Raw genomic sequence first — 19249 nt, 5'->3', positions numbered from 1 at the left:
GACAGGAACAAGGGCTGGAACAGGGACAGGGACAGGACACAAATCTAGGATGGGAGTGGGGTCGGGGAAGGGAACGGGGACAAAATCTAGGGCCCGAGCGGCGGAGCCACCAGAGCACGGTGCCTCTTGACCCGAGATGGCAATTAAAGGGACAGCAAGGGAATGGGGTGCCTCCACAGTGCTAGGCTCAGGTGCCCTACTAAATGAGGCACCCCTAATTATAGCGCTGAGGGGAGGCGGAAACTGCGGTCCCATCTCATGGGGTAGGGCACCCATGGACTCAGAGCCTGGCCACTCAGTGTCGTCCACCACCACAATGGGCACGGCGCCGTCAGCCAGATTACCAGTCACGGCCAGGCAGGTGGTCAGGGCCTGGGGCATTGCAGAGGCCAAAACGGGGCAACCATCTGAGATGGAGGGAAGGGGAGAAGTGGGGGCACCAGATATCAATTGTCCATACCAGGGCCCTCCAACGGGGGGCCTCCACTCCTTCAGTGGTTGGGGTCAAGCCCAGAGCCTCGATCGCAGCAAAAATAGAAGCAAAGTCCCCGCCCACCGCTACAGATTCCCCCTCAACAGCAGCCAGGGCAGTAGCCATTGCGGCACCTACAAGGGGCACAGATGGCAACGGGGCAGTGGGGGCACTGTCTGGAACCCCCTCAGGGAGGGAGTCCATAGGAGAGATGGTACTACCCACCTCCGCAGCTGCAGCGACCTCGGCCGACTCCAAACAATGAACAGCAGCAGGGGAGTCAACGGAACACCCAGCACCAGCAACCCCCTTCATAGTTTTACAGGGGGTCCCTTCCTGCTCGCCAACAAGGGGGGGTGCTGGACCCGTGCTCCCCACTTGCAGTGTCTCCCCCACACAAGCTCCCTGACCGCTGCACATGTCCTCAGGGAGATCGTAGTCCATCACTCCCTGGTGGATGTCTGGCGCGATCACCACCCGGACGATGACTCTACGTTCACTTTTGTCCAGGTGGCGGAACAACAGTCGAGCCACTCCCGGTTGAATCACATTTATTTCTCTCGATGTCATCTCTTGCAGGCCCACTCCTCCAGCGTTCAGCTGGCCCCTTTCTTGGACCACCATTTGGTGGCCGTGATGGCCTCTCTTTCTTCGGAGAGGATGGAGCCGGCCTATTAGCACTTCAATAACAGCCTGCTGGAGGATGTGGGATTTGTGGCATCCTTCCAGGAGTTTTGGCTGGCCTGGTGGGAAAAGAGGCAGGACTGGCTTTAGGCCAATTCCACCAATTCCCCGGAATTGGGCCTCGCATCTAAGAGGGCCCCGCGCCCAGTGAGAATCTCTTCCCTGGCTGGAGGTGCCTTTTTAATTTTTACTCACCTGGCGGCGCTCCAGGTCTTCAGCAGCACTTTGGTGGTGGGTCCTTCGCTTGTTCTGGGTCTTCAGCAGCACTTTGGCGGCGGGTCCTTCAGTGCCACCAAAGATCTGCAGCGAGTGAAGGACCTGCAGCCGAAGTGCCGCCGAAGACTCGGAGCACCGCCCAGTGAGTACAAGCCCCATGTATTTTTTTTTCCTTTTTTTTTCCTTCCCTGCCGGGGCCCCGTCGAAACTGTTCGAATTGGGCCCCGCACTTCCTAAAGCCAGCCCTGAAAAGAGGCGTGCCTTTCCCTCAGTGCGGCGGTGGTGGGATGTGGGGAAGGTGCACACCCGGCTCTTCTGCTGTAGCCACACCTAGGGCACCAGCCGGTGGTGGGATGTGGTGATAGAGCAGCTGGAGCGGGAGGTATTGGAGCTGGAGAGGCATCTGGCCATCAGCCCCGGCGATCCGCCCCTCTGTGGAGCGTACTGAGAGAAACGGGAGGAGCTCTGAGCCCTTGACAATCTTGACAATCATCGGGCCCGGGGTGCTTTTGTACGATCCCACATCCATCCTGGGGGCGATGGATCGCAGTTCCCGCTTCTTCTACGCCCTGGACAGCTCCCTGCTCATGGATCCAGTGGAGATGCGTGAGAGGGCCAGGGCCTTCTACGCTGGCCTTTTCTCCTCGGATCCAACCGATGCCGATGCCTGTGGAGCACTTTGGGACAGACTCCCGATGGGCAGCACGGGCGACTGAGACCCAGGGGCGGCTCCGGCACACCGTTTGACTGGATGGACCACAGGTATCTCCTGGGCACTCTGCGGACTTTTGGCTTCGGACCCCAGTTTGTGGGGTTTCTCCAGGTGCTGTATGCCTCTGCAGAATGTTTGGTCAAGCTCAATTGGACCCTGACCGCACCTGTCAGCTTCGGGCGAGGGGTGCATCAAGGCTGCCCGCTGTCGGGTCAGCTGTACACTCTGGCCATTGAGCCCTTCCTTTGTCTCCTTCACAAGAGGTTAACGGGGTTGGTGCTCCATGAGCCAGAGGTGCGGCTGGTTCTGGCAGCATACGCCGCCGACGTGCTCCTTGTGGTCCAGGACCTGGACGACCTGGTGCGGGTGGAGGCTTGTCAAGCTGTTTGTTCAGTGGCCTCCTCCTCCCGGGTCAACTGGGTCAAGAGCTCTGGCCTGGTGGTCGGGGCCGGGTGGCAGGCGAGCCCCCTCCCACCCACACTTCAAGCCATTTGGTGGGGCACTGGTCCACTGCTCAATCTTGGCATTTGTTTCTCGGCCATGCATCCGTCTCCGCCGGAGAACTGGCACGGTTTAGAGAGCAGGGTGACTGGGCGGTTGCAGAGCTGGACGGGACTGCTCCGGTGCCCCTTCCTATGGGGGAGAGTGCTGGTGCTTAACCAACTGGTCCTGTCCATGCTCTGGCATCAACTCAACACCCTGTGCCCGCCCCCAGTGCTCCTGGCCAATCTCCAGAGGTTGGTTCTGGGTTTTTTTTTGGCCGAGACTGCACTGGGTCTCTGCGGGGGTTCTCCATCTCCCCTTGGAGGAGGGTGGACAGGGCATGATATGCATGCACACACAGGTCCGTGTCTTCCGCCTCCAAGCTCTGCAGAGACTCCTTTATAGTGCATGTGGCTCGGCGTGGAGCATATTGGCGCACGCCTTCCTCCGCCACCTGCGAGGGCTCCAATACGACCGGCAGCTCTTTTTTTTCCATCCGAGAGGTCTTCCGCGAGATCTCTCCGAGCTGCTGGTCTTCTACCGGGACCTTCTCCGGACCTGGAGGCTGGTTTCAGCAACCAGGTCCTTTGTGGCCACCGAGGGGATAGATCTCCTCATGGAGCCCCTGTTACACAATCTCCATCTTCATGTCCAGGTGGCAGAGTCCTCCTTGGTGTGCCGGAGGTTGGTCCTGGCAGGAGTCACCAAGATCGGAGACCTCCTGGATTATGACTTAGGGAGTTGAGTGGATCCCCAGGTGCTCGGTCGGTGCATGGGGCTCTTCACCCTTACGACCCCCCAGCATGTACTCCAGGAGGTGGAGGCAGCCCTGCCTCCCACGGCTTGGTTCTTCATCCGTTCACGTGAGCCCTGTCTGCCCCTCACTCCAGGCCCTCTGGACCTTTCCATCGGCCCCCTGCCCTGTGAGCCTTCCTGGCCTCCCCCCCCCATACCTTTTAGCCGGCTGCATGTCATGCAGCCAGTTCATTTCCAAATCGCGCCAAGGGACCATCTGCACGTGCTTGTGCTGCACAAGCTTAATTATCCCACCCTCGTGTCTCGCCCAGGCACCAAGTGATGGGACCTTCTACCAGCAGCGGTGGGTGGGGAACCCCGGTGGGCCAGTTTCTATTCCACCTTAGTCCCACGGCCCGCCGGGGATATCAGCTGGTGGCTCCTGCATGGAGCTGTGAGCATGGGCATGTACTTGGCATGGTTTACCACTGTCCCTGACGCCTGTCCCTTATGTGGCATGAGGGAGACCCTGGCACACACGTACCTTCAGTGTGCCAGGCTGCAGCCCCTTTTCCGGCTCCTCCAGAACCTCTTACTGAGGTTCTGGCCGCACTTTCCCCCACATTTATTTCTCTATGCACACTCAATCCGAGGCCCCACGAAGTCGTGGGACCACCTCGTCAACCTCCTCTTAGCTATGGCCAAGGTGGCCATTCGTAACACCAGGAAGGGGAGGTTGCCGGGGGGGCTGCGATTGTGGGGCCGTTTTTCATTCTTTCATCCGTTCACATATCTGGGCAGAGTTTCTCTGGGCAGCGTCTGCCGTCTCTTTTGATGTCTTTGAGGAGCAGTGGGCGCTGTCTGGGGTTCTCTGCATGGTGTCCCCTTCCGGTTCCTTAGTTTTGGCCCTTTGACTACCACGCCTGTTCTTATTGTCTCCTTTTTTGTCCCCCAAATTCAGTTGGGTTCCAGGTTTCGTGGCCCCTCCCTAGGCTGGAGGAGGGGCTTTCAGCAGTGGGCTAGCGCTCGCCCACGTCCCAGTACTCAAAAGGACTACCCTCATATTCTTCTGGCCTGAGTCCGTCACACTTCATAAATGATTTGGATAATGGTATAGAGAGTATCCTTTTAACATTTGCAGAGGATGCCAAGCTGGGAGGGGTTGCAAGTGCTTTGGAGGCCAGGATTAGATTTCAAAATAAGTTTGACAAACTGGAGAAATGGTCTGAATTAAATAGGATGAAATTCAAAAAGGACAAATGCAAAGTACTACACTTAGCAGGCATAATCAATTGCACAAATACAAAATGGGAAAGGATTGCCTAGGAAGGAGTACTGCAGAAAAGGATCTGGGGGTTATAGTTGATCACTAACTAAATTTGGATCAACAATGTAATACTGTTGCAAAAAAAAAAAGTGAACATCATTCGGGGATGTATTGGCAAGAGCCTTGTAAGCAAGACATGAGAAGTAATTCTTCCTTTCTAGTCAGCACAGAAAAGGCCTCAGCTGGACTACTGCGTCCAGTTCTAGGCACCACAGTTCGGGAAAGATGTGGACAAATTGGAGAAAGTCCAGAGGAGAGCAACAAAAATGATTAAAGATCTGGAAAACATGACCTAAAAGGAAAGATTGAAAAAACTTGGGTTTCTTTAGTCAAAGTACGCAGAGAGGAGGGTAATAAATTGTTCTCCTCAACCACTGAGGACAGGACAAAAAGTAATGGGATTAAATTGCAGCAAAGGAATTTAGGTTAGCCATGAGGAAAAACTTCATAACGGCAAGGAAGCACTAGAACAAGTGACCTAGGAAGGTTATGGAATCTCAGTCATAGAATGTTTTTAAAAACAGGTTAGACAAAAATCTGTTAGGAATGGTATAAGTAGGATTTAGTCCTGCCTCTGTGCAGGGAATTGCACTATCATGACCTTCCAGTCCTACATTTCTATGATTCTTTGATAATGGTTGAGTGTGGGGCAGGATGTGGGTGGTGGATGTGCGAGAACATGGTGGAAACAGGTGGGACATGGGACTGGGTGCAGGCAATGGATGTGAGGGAATGAGATGATGATGGGCTGAGTGTGGGGCATGGATGGTGGATGGTCCTGGGGCCGGTTTTGGTCAATATCTTCATGAATGATCTGGAGGATGGCATAGACTGCACTCTCAGCAAGTCTGCAGATGACACTAAACTAGGAGGAGTTTTAACTACGCTGGAGGGTAGGGATAGGATACAGAGGGACCTAGACAAATAAGAGGGTTGGACCAAAAGAAACCTGATGAGATTCAACAAGGACAAGTGCAGAGTCCTGCACTCAGGATGGAAGAATCCCATGCACTGCTATAGAATAAGGACAGAGTGGCTAGGCAGCAATTCTACAGAAAAGGACGTGGGGTTACAGTGGATGAGAAGCTGGATATGAGTCAACAGTGTGCCCTTGTTGCCAGGGAAGCTAATGGCATTTTGGGCTGTATAAGTAGGGGCACTGCCAGCAGATTGAGGAATGTTATCATTCTCCTCTATTCGACATTAGTGAGGCCTCATCTGGAGTACTGTGTCCACACTACAAGAAGGATGTGGAAAAATTGGAAAGAGTCCAGCAGAGGGCAACAAAAATGATTAGGGGGCTGGAGCACATGGCTTCTGAGGAGAGGCTGAGGGAACTGGGATTGTTTAGTCTGCAGAAGAGAAGAATGAGGGGGGATTTGATAGCTGCTTTCAACCAGGGGCGGCTCCAGGCACCAGCACGCCAAGCACGTGCCTGGGGCGGCAAGCCACGGGAGCGCTCTGCTGGTTGCCATGAGGGCAGCAGGCAGGTTGCCTTCGGCGGCATGCCTGCGGAGGGTCCGCTGGTCCTGTGGCTTCGGCGGACCTGCCGCAGGCATGCCGCCGAATCCGCAGGACAGGGGACCTCCCGCAGGCAAGCCGCCAAAGGCAGCCTGCCTGTCGTGCTTGGGGCGGTAAAATACCTAGAGCCGTCCCTGCTTTTAACTATCTGAAAGGGGGTTCTAAAGAGGATGGATCTAGGCTGTTCTCAGTGGTACCAGGTGACAGAACAAGTAGTAATGTGGAGCATGTGGCTGCAGGGAGATGAGGGGGACAGGGGCAGTGGATGTAGAAGAACATGGCAGGGAGGGAGCAAAGGGGGACAGGGGAAGTGGATGTGAGCCATGTGGCTGTGGAGGAAGCTGGTGGTGGGCAATGGGGGCTGAGGAGGGTGGGGCAGTGGATGTGGGGAACATAGCGGTGAGGGACTGAGGTGGGCGGGGAGGTGGCTGTGGGGTACGTGGTGGTAGGGAGCTGAGGGAGGCTGTAGAGGAACATGGCAGTGGGGAGTTGATGGAGGCGGGGAGGTGGATTTGGAGGTGAGGGACCGAGGCAGGCAGGGAGTTGGCTGTGAGGCTCATGGCTGTGGAGGAAGGTGGTGATGAGGAGCTGAGGGAGGCGAGGTGGTGGATGTGGCGGTGAGGAACTGAGGCGGGCAGCGAGGTGGCTGTGGGGCATGTGCAGGGGCGGCTCTAGCTTTTTTGCTGCCCCAAGCATGGCAGGCAGGCTGCCTTTGGCAGCACACCTGCGGGAGGTCTGCCAGTCTTGTGGATTTGGTGGCATGCCTGTGGGAGGTCTGCCGCTCTCGCGGCTTCAGCGTACCCACTGCCGAACTGCTGACGAATCCACGGGACTGGGGGACTTCCCACAGGCACGCCATCGAAGGCTGCCTGACTGCTGCCCTGGCAGGGACCGGCAGGGTGCCCCCCCGCAGCTTGCTGCCCCAGGCATGTGCTTGGCGCACCTCAGTCCCTCACCCTGGGCACATGGCTGTGGTGGAAGGTGGCAGCGAGGACCTGAGGGAGGCGAGGTGGTGGACGTGGCTGTGGGGCACGTGGCTGAGAGGGGAAGGTGGCGGTGGGGACTGAAAGGATCAGGGGCTCTAGGGCCTTGCCCGCACCGTGGTACTGGTGTGTCTGGGTGTTACCATGGATGGAGCGCAGCCGGCCCATGCCTGAGCCCTGTGCCAAGCCCCAGCCCCCAAGCAGAGCTGCGGAGGGATATTATGCAGTTTGGGTTTATGAAACACGCGCCATGTCACTCTGGACTCCACACCTCCCTCAGACTCGCTGAGATGCCTAGAGCTGCGCGCACGCGCACTATTTTTCTAGCCGCGAACGGCGGAACGAAGAGAACAGTTGTTTTAAGCGCATGCGTACTACGCCTGTGAAGCGCCATATCCACCGGAGCATGCGCAGTGTCTCCTGCCTCGACTGGGGCGCGGGACACGCCGCGCATGCGCTCCATCGTTGTGTCTGTTGTAAGTCGGAGCCCGGGCAGCCGCGCGCTGCATTCTGGGAGTGATTGAGGAAGCAAAATGGCGGATTTAGCGAACGAAGGTAGGGGGGATGTGGCCGGGATTGCCGTTGTGCGGGGGAAGGGGGTGGGCCGTGGGCTGGAGCCGGCGTGGCATAGTCTCGGGGGGAGCTTTATGGGCCCTGTCGACGAGTTTCTCCTCCCTGCTGCCTCCCCGAGTCCCGGCTACCTGGGAGGGAGCCACTGGACAAAGGGAGCGGCTGGGCCTAAGTGGGCCGGCTGTTTCCCTGCTCCCCCGCTCACGGGGGAGCTGGCCGGCACCCGCCCAGGCGCAGGCACCTGGCCCCGGGCATGTCGGGGATCGGCTCTGGGGGAGTCGAGAGCATGGGAGTTACGGAACTCGGGGGCTGGGAGTCGGCGTGGGCACAGGCCTATTGATGTAGGGTAGCGGTTCTCAAACTTCGGTACTGGTGACCCGTTTCACATGTCAAGCGTCTGATTGTGACTGCCTTTAAATAGATTACAAAGTGTTTTAATTTATGACACCATTATAAATCATGGAGCTGACAGCTTGTGACCCCCCCCGTAATAACCTTGTGACCCCCCAAGGGATTCCCACCCCCCAGTTTGAGAATCCCTGGTGTAGGGGGTGTGGGCCAGGTGCTGTCTCCTGAGTCCTTGTCTGCCAGCCTACTGGTATGGAAGTCTCCTTGAGGTGAGTGTTATTTATTACTGCCCCAGGAGCAAAGCTATTCTTTTTTATTTTAATTTATTTAATTTAATTTGCTGCTAAACCCCCCGATGTGGAATGGTAACTACATCCCTTTGTAAAGAGTCTACCTTGCTTGGTAGGTATAAACCATGTGTACATTCAGAAAGCGAACAAAACATACATGTATGTTTCCATTAGCCACCTAGTTTAGTTCATGGTGAAAAGTTACATAGCAGTGTAAAAGAAACCTGTGAGACCTGCCACTTGTTAATTATCATTTGAACCCAAAAATGTGAAAAGAAGGAAGCTCAGTCCTCTTCTCACCTGTTTGGGGTTAGGTGCCTCCTGATATTTCACCCCTTTCTAGGCAATGTTCAGGTACCATGTTCCTATGCCACTTACCTGGCCTGTCTATATAGTAGTGCTGTAAAATCCCCATTTCAGCTGTTGTTTTCAGTGCTGTGTCCACAGTTAGTGTAGCACTTAAGAAATATGTTTTGTTAGGGTTAGGGGAAACTTAGGCATCTTTTGAATAGCCATAAATTTGTGAGGGCAAGGGAATTGGTTTTATCTCTTCCTCCTAAAGGAGTTTTAGGGAAGGATGGGGGCATGCCATCTATAGGTCTTAGGCTTTGTTTACACTGGTACTTTTCTTACTAAAACTTTTGTCGCTCTGGGGTGTGAAAAAACATCCACCTGAATGAGAGAAGTTTTCGCAGTGAAAAGTGCTGGTGTGGACAGTGCTTCGTCTGTGGAAGCAAGCTCCTAGTGACAAAGATAGACTCATAGATTCTAGGGTCAGAAGGGACCAATGTGATCATCTGGTCCGACCCTCTGCACAAAGCAGGCCACAGAACCCTACCCATCCACTTCTATAACAACCCCCTAACCTATGTCTGAGTTATTGAAGTCTTCAAATTGTGGTTTGAAGACCTCAAGCTGCAGAGAATCCACCAACAAGTGACTCATGCCCCACGCTGCAGAGGAAGGCGAAAAACCTCCAGGGCCTCTGCCAATCTGCCCCGGAGGAAAATTCCTTCCCGACCCCAAATATGGCGATCAGCTAAACCCTGAGCATGTGGGCAAGACTCACCAGCCAGCACCCAGGAAAGAATTCTCTGCAGTAACTCACATCCCATCCCATCACCGACCACTGGGCATACTTATCTGCTGATAATCAAAGATCAGTTGCCAAAATTAAGCTATCCCATCATACCATCCCTTCCATAAACTTATCAAGCTTAGTCTTAAAGCCAGATATGTCTTTTGCCCCCACTACTCCCCTTGGAAGGCTGTTCCAGAACTTCACTCCTCTAATGGTTAGAAACCTTCATCTAATTTCAAGTCTAAACTTTCTAGTGTCCAGTTTATACCCATTTGTTCTTGTGTTTACATTGGTACTAAGCTTAAATAATTCCTCTCCCTCCCTAATATTAATCCCTCTGATATATTTATAAAGAGCAAGCATATCCCCCCTCAGCCTTCTTTTGGCTAGACTAAACAAGCCAAGGTCTTTCAGTCTCCTTTCATAAGACAGGTTTTCCATTCCTTGGATCATCCTAGTAGCCCGTCTCTGAACCTGTTCCAGTTTGAATTCATCCTTCTTAAACATGGGAGACCAGAACTGCGCACAGTATTCCAGGTGGACCCTCACCAGTGCCTTATATAACGGTACTAACACCTCCTTATCTTTGCTGGAAATACCTTGCCTGATGCATCCTAAAACCGCATTAGCTTTTTTAACGGCCATATCACATTGGCGGCTCATAGTCATCCTGCGATCAACCAATACCCCAAGGTCCTTCTCCCTCTCTGTTGCTTCCAACTGATGCGTCCCCAATGTAAATCTAAAGTTCTTATTATTAATCCCTAAGTGCATGACCTTGCACTTTTCACTATTAAATCTCATCCTATTATTATTACTCCAGTTTACAAGGTCATCTAGATCTTCCTTTATGTTATCCCGGTCCTTTTCCGTGTTAGCAATACCCCCCAGATTTGTGTCATCCACAGACTTTATTAGCACATTCCCGCTTTTTGTGCCAAGGTCAGTAATAAAAAGGTTAAATAAGATTGGTCCCAAAACCGATCCTTGAGGAACTCCACTAGTATCCTCCTTCCAGCCTGACAGTTCACCCTTCAGTACGATCCGTTGTTGTCTCCCCTTTAACCAGTTCCTTATCCACCTTTCAGTTTTCATATTGATCCCCATCTTTTCCAATTTGACTAATAGTTCTGCATGTGGAACTGTGTCAAATGCCTTACTGAAATCGAGGTAAATTAGGTCTACCACATTTCCTTTGTCTAAATAATCTGTCACCTTCTCAAAGAAGGAGATCAGGTTGGTTTGGCACGATCTACCTTTAGTAAAACCATGTTGTAATTTGTCCCAATTACCATTGACCTCAATGTCCTTAACTACTTTCTCCTTCAAAATGTTTTCCAAGACCTTACATACTACAGATGTCAAACTAACAGGCCTATAGTTACTCGGATCACTCTTTCTCCCTTTCTTAAAGATAAGAACTACATTAGCAATTCTCTAGTCGTATGGTACAACCCCTGAGTTTACTGATTCATTAAAAATTCTCGCTAACGGGCTTGCAATTTCATGCGCCAGTTCCTTTAATATTCTCGGATGAAGATTGTCTGGGCCCTCCGATTTTGTCCCATTAAGCTGTTCAAGTATGGCTTCTACCTCAGATGTGGTAATATCCACCTCCATATCCTCATTCCTGTTTGTCATCCTTCCATTACCCCTAAGCTCCTCATTAACCTTATTAAAGACTGAGGCAAAGTACTTATTTAGATATTGGGCCATGCCTAGGTTATCCTTAACCTCCTTTCCATCGTCAGTGTTTAGTGGTCCCACTTCTTCTTTCTTTGTTTTCTTCTTATTTATATGGCTATAGAACCTTTTACTATTGGTTTTAATTCCCTTTACAAGGTTCAACTCTACTTGACTTTTAGCCTCTCACTTTATCCCTGCATGTTCTGACCTCACTAAGGTAGCTTTCCTTGCTAATCCCACCCTTCTTCCACTCCTTGTAGGCTTTCTGCTTTTTCTTAATCACCTCTCTGAGATGCTTGCTCATCCAGCTTGGTCTACAACTCCTGCCTATGGTTTCTTTCCCCTTTCTTGGGATGCAGGCTTGTGATAGTTTCTGCAGCTGCGACTTAAAGTAATTCCAGGCCTCCTCCGCATTTAGATCCACAAGTTCTTCAGTCCAATCCACTTCCCTGACTAATTTCCTTTATTCTTCAAAGTTAGCCCTTTTGAAATAAAAAACCCTAGTCCCAGATCTATTTTTGTTTATCCTTCCATCTAGTTTGAACTGAATTAGCTCATGATCACTCGAACCAAGGTTGTCCCCTACAACCATTTCTTCTATGAGGTCGTCACTGCTCACCAAAACCAAATCTAAAATGGCATCCCCTCTTGTTGGTTCTTCAACTACTTGGTGAAGGAATCCATCAGCTATCACATCCAGAAAAATCTGATCCCTATTATTCTTGCTAGCACTTGTCCTCCAGTCTATATCTGGAAGTTGAAGTCTCCCATGATCACACATTTCCCATTAGTGTTTACGTCATTAAAAACATTAAAGAGGTCTCTATCCATATCCAAATCAGATCCTGGCGGTCTGTAGCACACCCCAAGCACTGTCTCAGGGGAGGCTCTTGTAGCTTTCTTTCCCAGTGTGATTTTTGCCCAGACAGACTCTGTCTTGTCCATTCCATCACTTCTTATTTCTTTACAGTTAACCTCCTCATTGATGTACAATGCTACTCCACCACCTTTGCCTTTATTTCTGTCTTTCTTAAACAGCACATAGCCTTCAATACCCGTACTCCAGTCATGACTACTATTCCACCATGTTTCTGTTATCCCTATAATATCCGGTTTCACTTCCTGCACCAGTAGCTCTAGTTCCTCCATTTTGTTCCCTAGGCTCCTCGCATTCGTGTACAGACATCTTAATTTTTGCCGTTTGGCTTCACTCACATTCTTTACCCTGTTAGGCACAGACATTCTACCACCAGCATCACCTGTTAGTCTGCTATCTACACTACCCTTCCTCCTTATGCCAATTCTTCTGTCCACGGCTGTATCCCCTGTTACTTTGTTTACTTCCCTCTCAAGGTTAAATTCTGGCTTGGAGATCTCCCGGACATCTCCCAACCATCTCCCCCAAATTTCTCTTTTAAAGCTCTCTTAATCAGGTCGGCGAGTCTCCATCCTAGAAGTCTATTTCCCTCCTTACTCAGGTGCAGTCCATCCCAAGAGAACAGTCTTCTGTCCGTAAATGCTTCCCAATGGCCTTACATCCCAAAGCCCTCCTTATAGCACCACTGCCTGAGCCATCTGTTGATCGCCAAAATCTTGTTACACCTTTGTTGCCCTTCTCTGGGAACCAGCAGAATCCCACTGAAGATCACCTGAGCCTCGATTTCCTTAAGCGTCTTCCCCAGTCTGGCATAGTCTCCCTTGATACGTTCCAGAGCAGTATCATTCGTTCCCACAAGAAGGACATGTTGGAGGTGGTTTTACTTTTATAAAGAGCAGCCACACAGCACACCTTATAGTGACATGGCTGCAGTGGCAGAGCCATGCCATTGTAACGTGCGCAGTGTGCACATAGCCTTAATGTATATCTCCAAAATGGAAGATACATAGAAAATTTTAACATAACACAAACTGTGAAGCATTGTGTCAGTGTGCCCTAGGGTAAGCACTAAAATCAAAGTTGGAAACCAAGCAAAAACATACAGATAATAGAGAGAAATTTGTGCTAATGTCTTGCAATGTGCCCTTCAGAGTAATGTAAAAAAAGTTCAGGCTTCTAGGGATAGGGGTAAACTGTGTGCGTGTGTGTGTGTGTGTGTGTGTATGTGTGTTGAAGTCACTACTCTTTTGGGCATTTTAGGTAACTGAATACTATACAAATTAAAAATATAGGTTTCAATGGGTTTAATATTAGAGTTAGTAAAATGAGACAAATATAATTAGCTATCTTCAAGGTAACATTACTGTAAATAAATAGTGTAAGATACTTAATGTGGTTTGTTAAATAACCTTGATATGTGACATGTAGGACCCTCATCTAAACCTTTTCCATTTAGAATTAGGATTTACATTTGAACCCAGTTTCTGTGTCCTCATTCCAAGTTGCCTTTTTGCAGCCTTGACTCACTCCTCAAATCCTTCCTTGCTTTTACCTCTGCTTCTATCTATACACAGGATTTTGCTGATTTCCTCTGAGAGAAAACTGACAAAATGTGATGTCCTGCCCCTGTTCTGCTGTCACAGACAGAGAAGTTTCTTGTCCTTTTCTAACCCCTCCAGTTGCCTCAGTGACCATGCCCCCATCCCATCTCACTCATGCCCACTCATTTCCTCCCATACTCTTCGCCTTCAGCTTTTGCTCTATTTTCTTTCCCTCATAATACAAGCATGTTCACTGGCTTTCAGTGGGCAGTTTACAGGGCTCTGTCCTTGGTCCCTTCTCTTCTACCTCTACACTTATCTCTGGGTCATCTCATCCTCAAACACAAGTTCAACTACTGTCTCTTTGTTGATGACTTCCAGATCTATCTCTCTACTCCAGATCTCTCTCTGTTCAAAGATCTGTCTCTCTAACATCTTTTTGTGAATGTCTAGGTATCAAATCAAGCTTAACCTGACTTTAACAGAGCTCTTAGTCTCCTCCCCCGCTACTTTTCTTGATCACTGGACAACACCACCACTGTCCTACTGTCACTCAGGCCCACGAGCTTGATGTCATCTTTAATTTGGACGTCTGTCTAGGTCCTCACATCCAGGCTATATCTACATTTTGTAGGTTCTTTCTGCATAATAGCTCTAAGATAAGGCCTTCCTTATCCATCTGCACGGCTACAGGTCTCATCTTGATTACTGTAATGTCCTCTTCTCTGACTTTGACAAATGCAACCTTGTACTGCTCACATTCATTCAGAATGCTGCTGCAAAAGTCATTTTCTTATCCTTTCATGCTCTCCTTGTATCCCTCCATTGGCTGTCTTCTCTGTTGCTTTGAACAGAACTTAACCTTACTTTAAAGGCCTTTTATGGCCTAGGCATGATTAGGCATTATGCCAGCCTCCATCACCCACTCATTAAATGTTCAAACAAACACCTTTGTGCCACCTTCCATATTCTCCCTCGTGCTTGGAGGAACTCCCTGTAAAAATCCTCAAAGCTCTGTCATTAATCTCACTCAAAACTCTGCTTTCACTTTACAAAAAACTTGACAACTTTTAGGCTGCTAGTAGGCTGTGGCAACTGAGCAATTTTGCCTTGTGATTACTTTGTACTCCACTGTCTCTGTCCATCGTTTTCTGTTTTATACGTATATTGTAAGCTCTTTGGTGCAGGGACGTCTTCGTGTTCTGTATTTATACAGTGCCTAGCACAATGGGGTCGTCTTCCATGGCTACCGCTTCTAGGTACTACAATGTCTCTTTTCTGAGATGACTGGGTTAGTGCTCCCTGACACTTGTTTTGATGAATTCTCCTCTAACAAACTTTCAAAATTGATTTATATGAATATGCTTGTGACAGGAAGTTGTGTGGTTTTCCATGGTACTTATAGCTATGTCCCTTCGTTTTCAGCTTAAACCGATTTTTACCAAAAAATCCTGTTTTTACAAAAAGTATTCATTTTTCCCCCTATTTTCCGCCTACTTTTGTATCGTTCAAACATATATGTATATAATAACCTGTTTTATTAGGAAAATACAATACGTTGCATGAGATATGTATTAAGACAATACATTAGTCTGTGCGTATATGCAAAGCTTTCTGAAGTAAGACTGTGTATTAGCTTAGAACAGTGGTCTCCAACCTTTTTACGCACAAGATCTCTTTTTGAATTACAGATCAACCAAGGATCTCCTTCCCTGAGGCCCTGTCCTGCTCACTCCTTTTCCTCCTTCTCTCCATCACTTCCTCTCCCCCGCCTTCACCTGGCTGGGGCAGGGGGCTGGGTGCAAGCTCTGGGAGGGAGTTTGTGTGCAGGGGTCATATGGTCACAATGCACCTAATCTCATAGAATCCATTGGACATTTCATGAGTTTTACTTTTTATTAGTGTCATTTGTGGTTTATAGATCCAAAATCCTCAAGGGATGGTCACAAATCAGTGTAACATTCTCAACTGTGGGATGTGCATTGGCTGAGCCTGGGGCAAAGGGTTAGGGTGCAGGGTCTGGCTGGGAGGCGCTTACCACAGGCGACTCCTGGTCAGTGACGCAGTGGGGCTTGGGCAGGCTGTTTGCCTGCCCTGGCCCCATGCCGCTCCCAGAAGTGGCTGGCTGGCACATCTCTGCAGCAGGCCTCTGCCCGCAAGCGCTACCCCTGCAGCTCCCATTGTCAAGTTCCCAGCTAATGGGAGCTGCAGGAACAGTGCTGGGGGCAGGGACGGTGCATGGCGTCACTTCCCCCAGGGGCTGCAGGGACGTGCCAGCAGTCAGCCGCTGGACTTTTAGTGGCCCAGAGATCTAAATCAACTGGCAGAGGCTCCAGGATCGACTGATTGGTGATCACTGGTCCCGAAGATGCACACAATAAACATACAGAGACCACAAAAGCTCTGAAGTGCTTGCACATCTGAACGTACTGATGAATCTCATGCCTGCCATGTACACATTTCAAGCTGTTAGCAGATAACGGTTTAAAGATCTGATGCACTAAACTGGGAAGAAAATGAAAACGTATCAGAATACGTTTCAGAACACACGGAAGTATTCAAAAGTTAAAAAAAAAAACCATACAGGAGAAAAGGATGAATTTGAGTGTATACACTGTAAATGGTATGGCCCGATTATTAAATGTAAATATTTATAGGCTAATAGTTCTAAGTCTACAGTAGTAAACTGTTTGTTCAAATAAAAAGTTTCTTTTGGGGATTAGAGATGTATAATTTTCTTAAACTCAGAGGTGGCATTGTGTTCTGAGTTCTGTTTTAGTTCTGCAGCAAACCATAGTCAATTCCAGTCATCAAAGCATTAATCTACTGAATATTCCCCACTGTCCTTCTAGCCACCAAAATAAACCTCGGTATTTACCTAGAACAGTTAATAGTTTTTTCTACTGATTTTTCACCTGTTTTTGTTATCAACACCGATCAATTCCTGGGGGAAAATAAATAAAATACCCAAAAAGAGAGCCCCTCTATAGCTTAAACATGTGAAGTACTAATAAAGAGTAATTACTACTAGTATATTACCATTGTTCCTGAAAACGCTCCAGGAATCTCTCTCTAAAGGACAGAATATCTTGCACTCAGGACCTTAGAAGTTCTTTGATTAGTTTCAGGCTCTTCTCCATAATCGAAGCTGACTTCTTAGAATAAGTGGTTGCACCTTAGCTGACTCTGGATTGTTGCCTGGGTATTTACATCTTCAGCACTGGATATCTGCACCATTTGCATTCTCCAGATTCTCAAATTCATGAATTTGACCTGAGCATGGATATTGGAGAACTTGATTGTCATGCACATACACCTATCCCCCCATATAATGCGACTCAATATAACACGAACTCGGATATAACGTGGGAAAGCAACACTCCGGGGGAGGGCGGGGCTGCGCGCTCAAGTGGATCAAAGCAAGTTCGATATAACTTGGTTTCACCTATAATGCGGTAAGATTGTTTGTTTGGCTCCCAAGGACAGCGTTATATTGGGGTAGAGCTCTATAGTCAGTGCACTTGGCAGTCAAAAACTACGGATCATGATTGTAGGCAAAGAGCAGAAGTTTTTTGGTCTCTGAATAAATTAAAAAATAGAACCAACAAAAATCGGTAACACTAGCTTTCAAAACCGTGATATAGGTTTTGTGCCAAATTTGTGATAGTGATTTTATTTCAGTTGTGACTTTAAGATAGGTCAAACCATGCATTTAAAGTTGCAATCTGACTTTTTTTTTAAAATTTTTTTTATGGAAAGAGGAACTAAATCTTTTGGAATCTAAATGTGTATCTGTTGAAACAAACCACCCTCCAAATGCTCAATTGTTCTATTATTGAGACACTCGAGACTGCTAGTATTTGTAGTCCCTATAAACACCAACATTTTGTTCTTCTCATGCTGGCTTTGCACCAGGTAGTTATCAAATATGAAGTCAGATACTGAATAAGGGCTGTCAGGCAATTAAATAAATTAATCATGATTAATCGTATGACTAAAAAATGATCTAGTTCAATAGCACAATTGCTCTGTTAATAATAGAATACCACTAATTTTTAGTATTTTCAATGTTTTCTACATTTTCAAATATATTGATTTCAATTACAACAAGTGCTCATTTTATGTTTACTTTTGATTACAAATATTTGCACGGTAAAAACCGAAAGAAATAGTATTTTTCAATCCACCTAATACAAATACTGTAGTGCAATCTCTTTGTCATGGAAGCTGAACTTACAAATCTAGAACTGCGTACAATTTTGTAGCCAGTTATGTAACAAAAATCTACATTTGTAAGTTGCACTTTCATGATAAAGATTGCACTATCTTACTTGTATGAGCTGAATTAAAAATACTATTTCTTTTATCATTTTTTACAGTGCAGATATTTGTAATAAAATATAGTGAGCACTGTAAACTTTGTATTCTGTGTTGTAATTGAAATCAATATATTTGAAAATATAGAAGAAAATCCAAAAACATTTAATGAATTTCAATTGATATTCTATTATTTAACAGTGCAATTAAAACTCTAATTAATCACGATTAATTTTTTTGAGTTAACTGCGATTAATTGACAGCCCTAGGTTTTAGGAGGTAGGCTAGCATCTCACGTAAACACCAGTTCAGAGGTTGTTGGGCTTACTAGATGGAGTCTTAAAATAAAGGCTATGGTAACATTGTAACTTCCAGGGTATTTTAAAAAGAACATTTTTGAATTGTTCTTTTAAATTTTAAATTAATAGAAAGTAGTGGGGGTTGGGTAGGGGATCTTATGCTCCCTACTTAAGGCTAAAAATAGGCTTTTTTTTTTTTTTTTTTTTTTAGTTTTTGAGCCAGACATGTTACATCTGCTTCATTTGATGTATCTGTGGCTTGGGCTTAGAGTGACCAGACAGCAAATGTGAAAAATTGGGATGGGGTGGGGGGTAATCGGAGCCTATATAAGAAAAAGACCCAAAAATCGGGACTGTTCCTATAAAATTGGGACATCTGGTCACCCTACTTGGACTGAAGCTGGCTTTTACATCTTGGATCCTTAAGTATGATTTGAAATACATTTTTAAGAAAAAAGAAAAAGTGGAATGTGAAAGATCTACACTATTTCCCTATATGCTCATTGTCCATATTGATCTAGGGTGACTGGCTAATTCATGATGCAGTGAACAAGAACCCCCCGCCCCTGCGCAATGTCCCTAAATTTAAAGTTGTTGTTTAAACAGAAGCAACTATGTTAACTCAGGGTTCAGTTCAAGACAGAAGAAAAATATTTTGTCAGGAAGAAGGACTACATTATTTCTAAGCTTTTGTGAAAGCAGTACAAATGGCGATCAGATAAAGTCATCAGATAGTCCTGTGGTGACAGTTGTCTGCATTCTAACTTATTTGCACAAGTTGTTTGTTTAAAAATAAGCTGCTTTGATTAGCTTAAGTGTAGCATGAGTATTCAAGTATGTTCTCCCCAATTGACTGAGCTGACTAGCGGAAGCCATTTTTCTTGGTTCTTCTCACCCAGCAATAGCTATCCAATAATCAGAGGTGTCATTTGTGCCTGTGTAAACTGATAATTTTGGTCTATATACATTGCAGTCTAGAATAGAGAATATACATATGGTGCCTTTTGCATTGAGAGCACTCATACGTTAAAGGTGATGAATTGAGATACTAAACAGTCCCTGTACAGAAATTTAGGCCAGATTCTACAATTGATTATTTCTTCCTGT

At 47.7% G+C, this 19249-nt stretch overlaps 2 protein-coding genes across 5 annotated transcripts in view; one reads left to right on the top strand and one right to left on the bottom strand.

Moving 5' to 3' along the window:
• Positions 1-19249, bottom strand: part of LOC127040023 (excitatory amino acid transporter 1-like) — a 257902-nt gene that overhangs the window by 171673 nt on the left and 66980 nt on the right. The gene's annotated exons all lie outside the window — the stretch shown is intronic.
• Positions 7597-19249, top strand: part of RANBP3 (RAN binding protein 3) — a 232275-nt gene continuing 220622 nt past the window's right edge. For 2 of the 4 annotated variants that reach the window (XM_050933755.1, XM_050933752.1), the window contains exon 1: positions 7598-7688. In XM_050933755.1, the coding sequence (XP_050789712.1) occupies positions 7667-7688 (22 nt within the window). In that variant the 5' untranslated portion in view covers positions 7598-7666. Of the gene's footprint in view, positions 7689-19249 lie in introns of all 4 variants that reach the window. The other 2 variants (XM_050933753.1, XM_050933754.1) reach the window with 2 other exon arrangements.

The sequence above is a fragment of the Gopherus flavomarginatus genome, chromosome 24, assembly GCF_025201925.1.
Source record: "Gopherus flavomarginatus isolate rGopFla2 chromosome 24, rGopFla2.mat.asm, whole genome shotgun sequence".
Taxonomy (NCBI): domain Eukaryota; kingdom Metazoa; phylum Chordata; order Testudines; family Testudinidae; genus Gopherus; species Gopherus flavomarginatus.
Note: the sequence above shows the minus strand (reverse complement) of the source record. Positions and strands in the feature narration are given on the sequence as shown.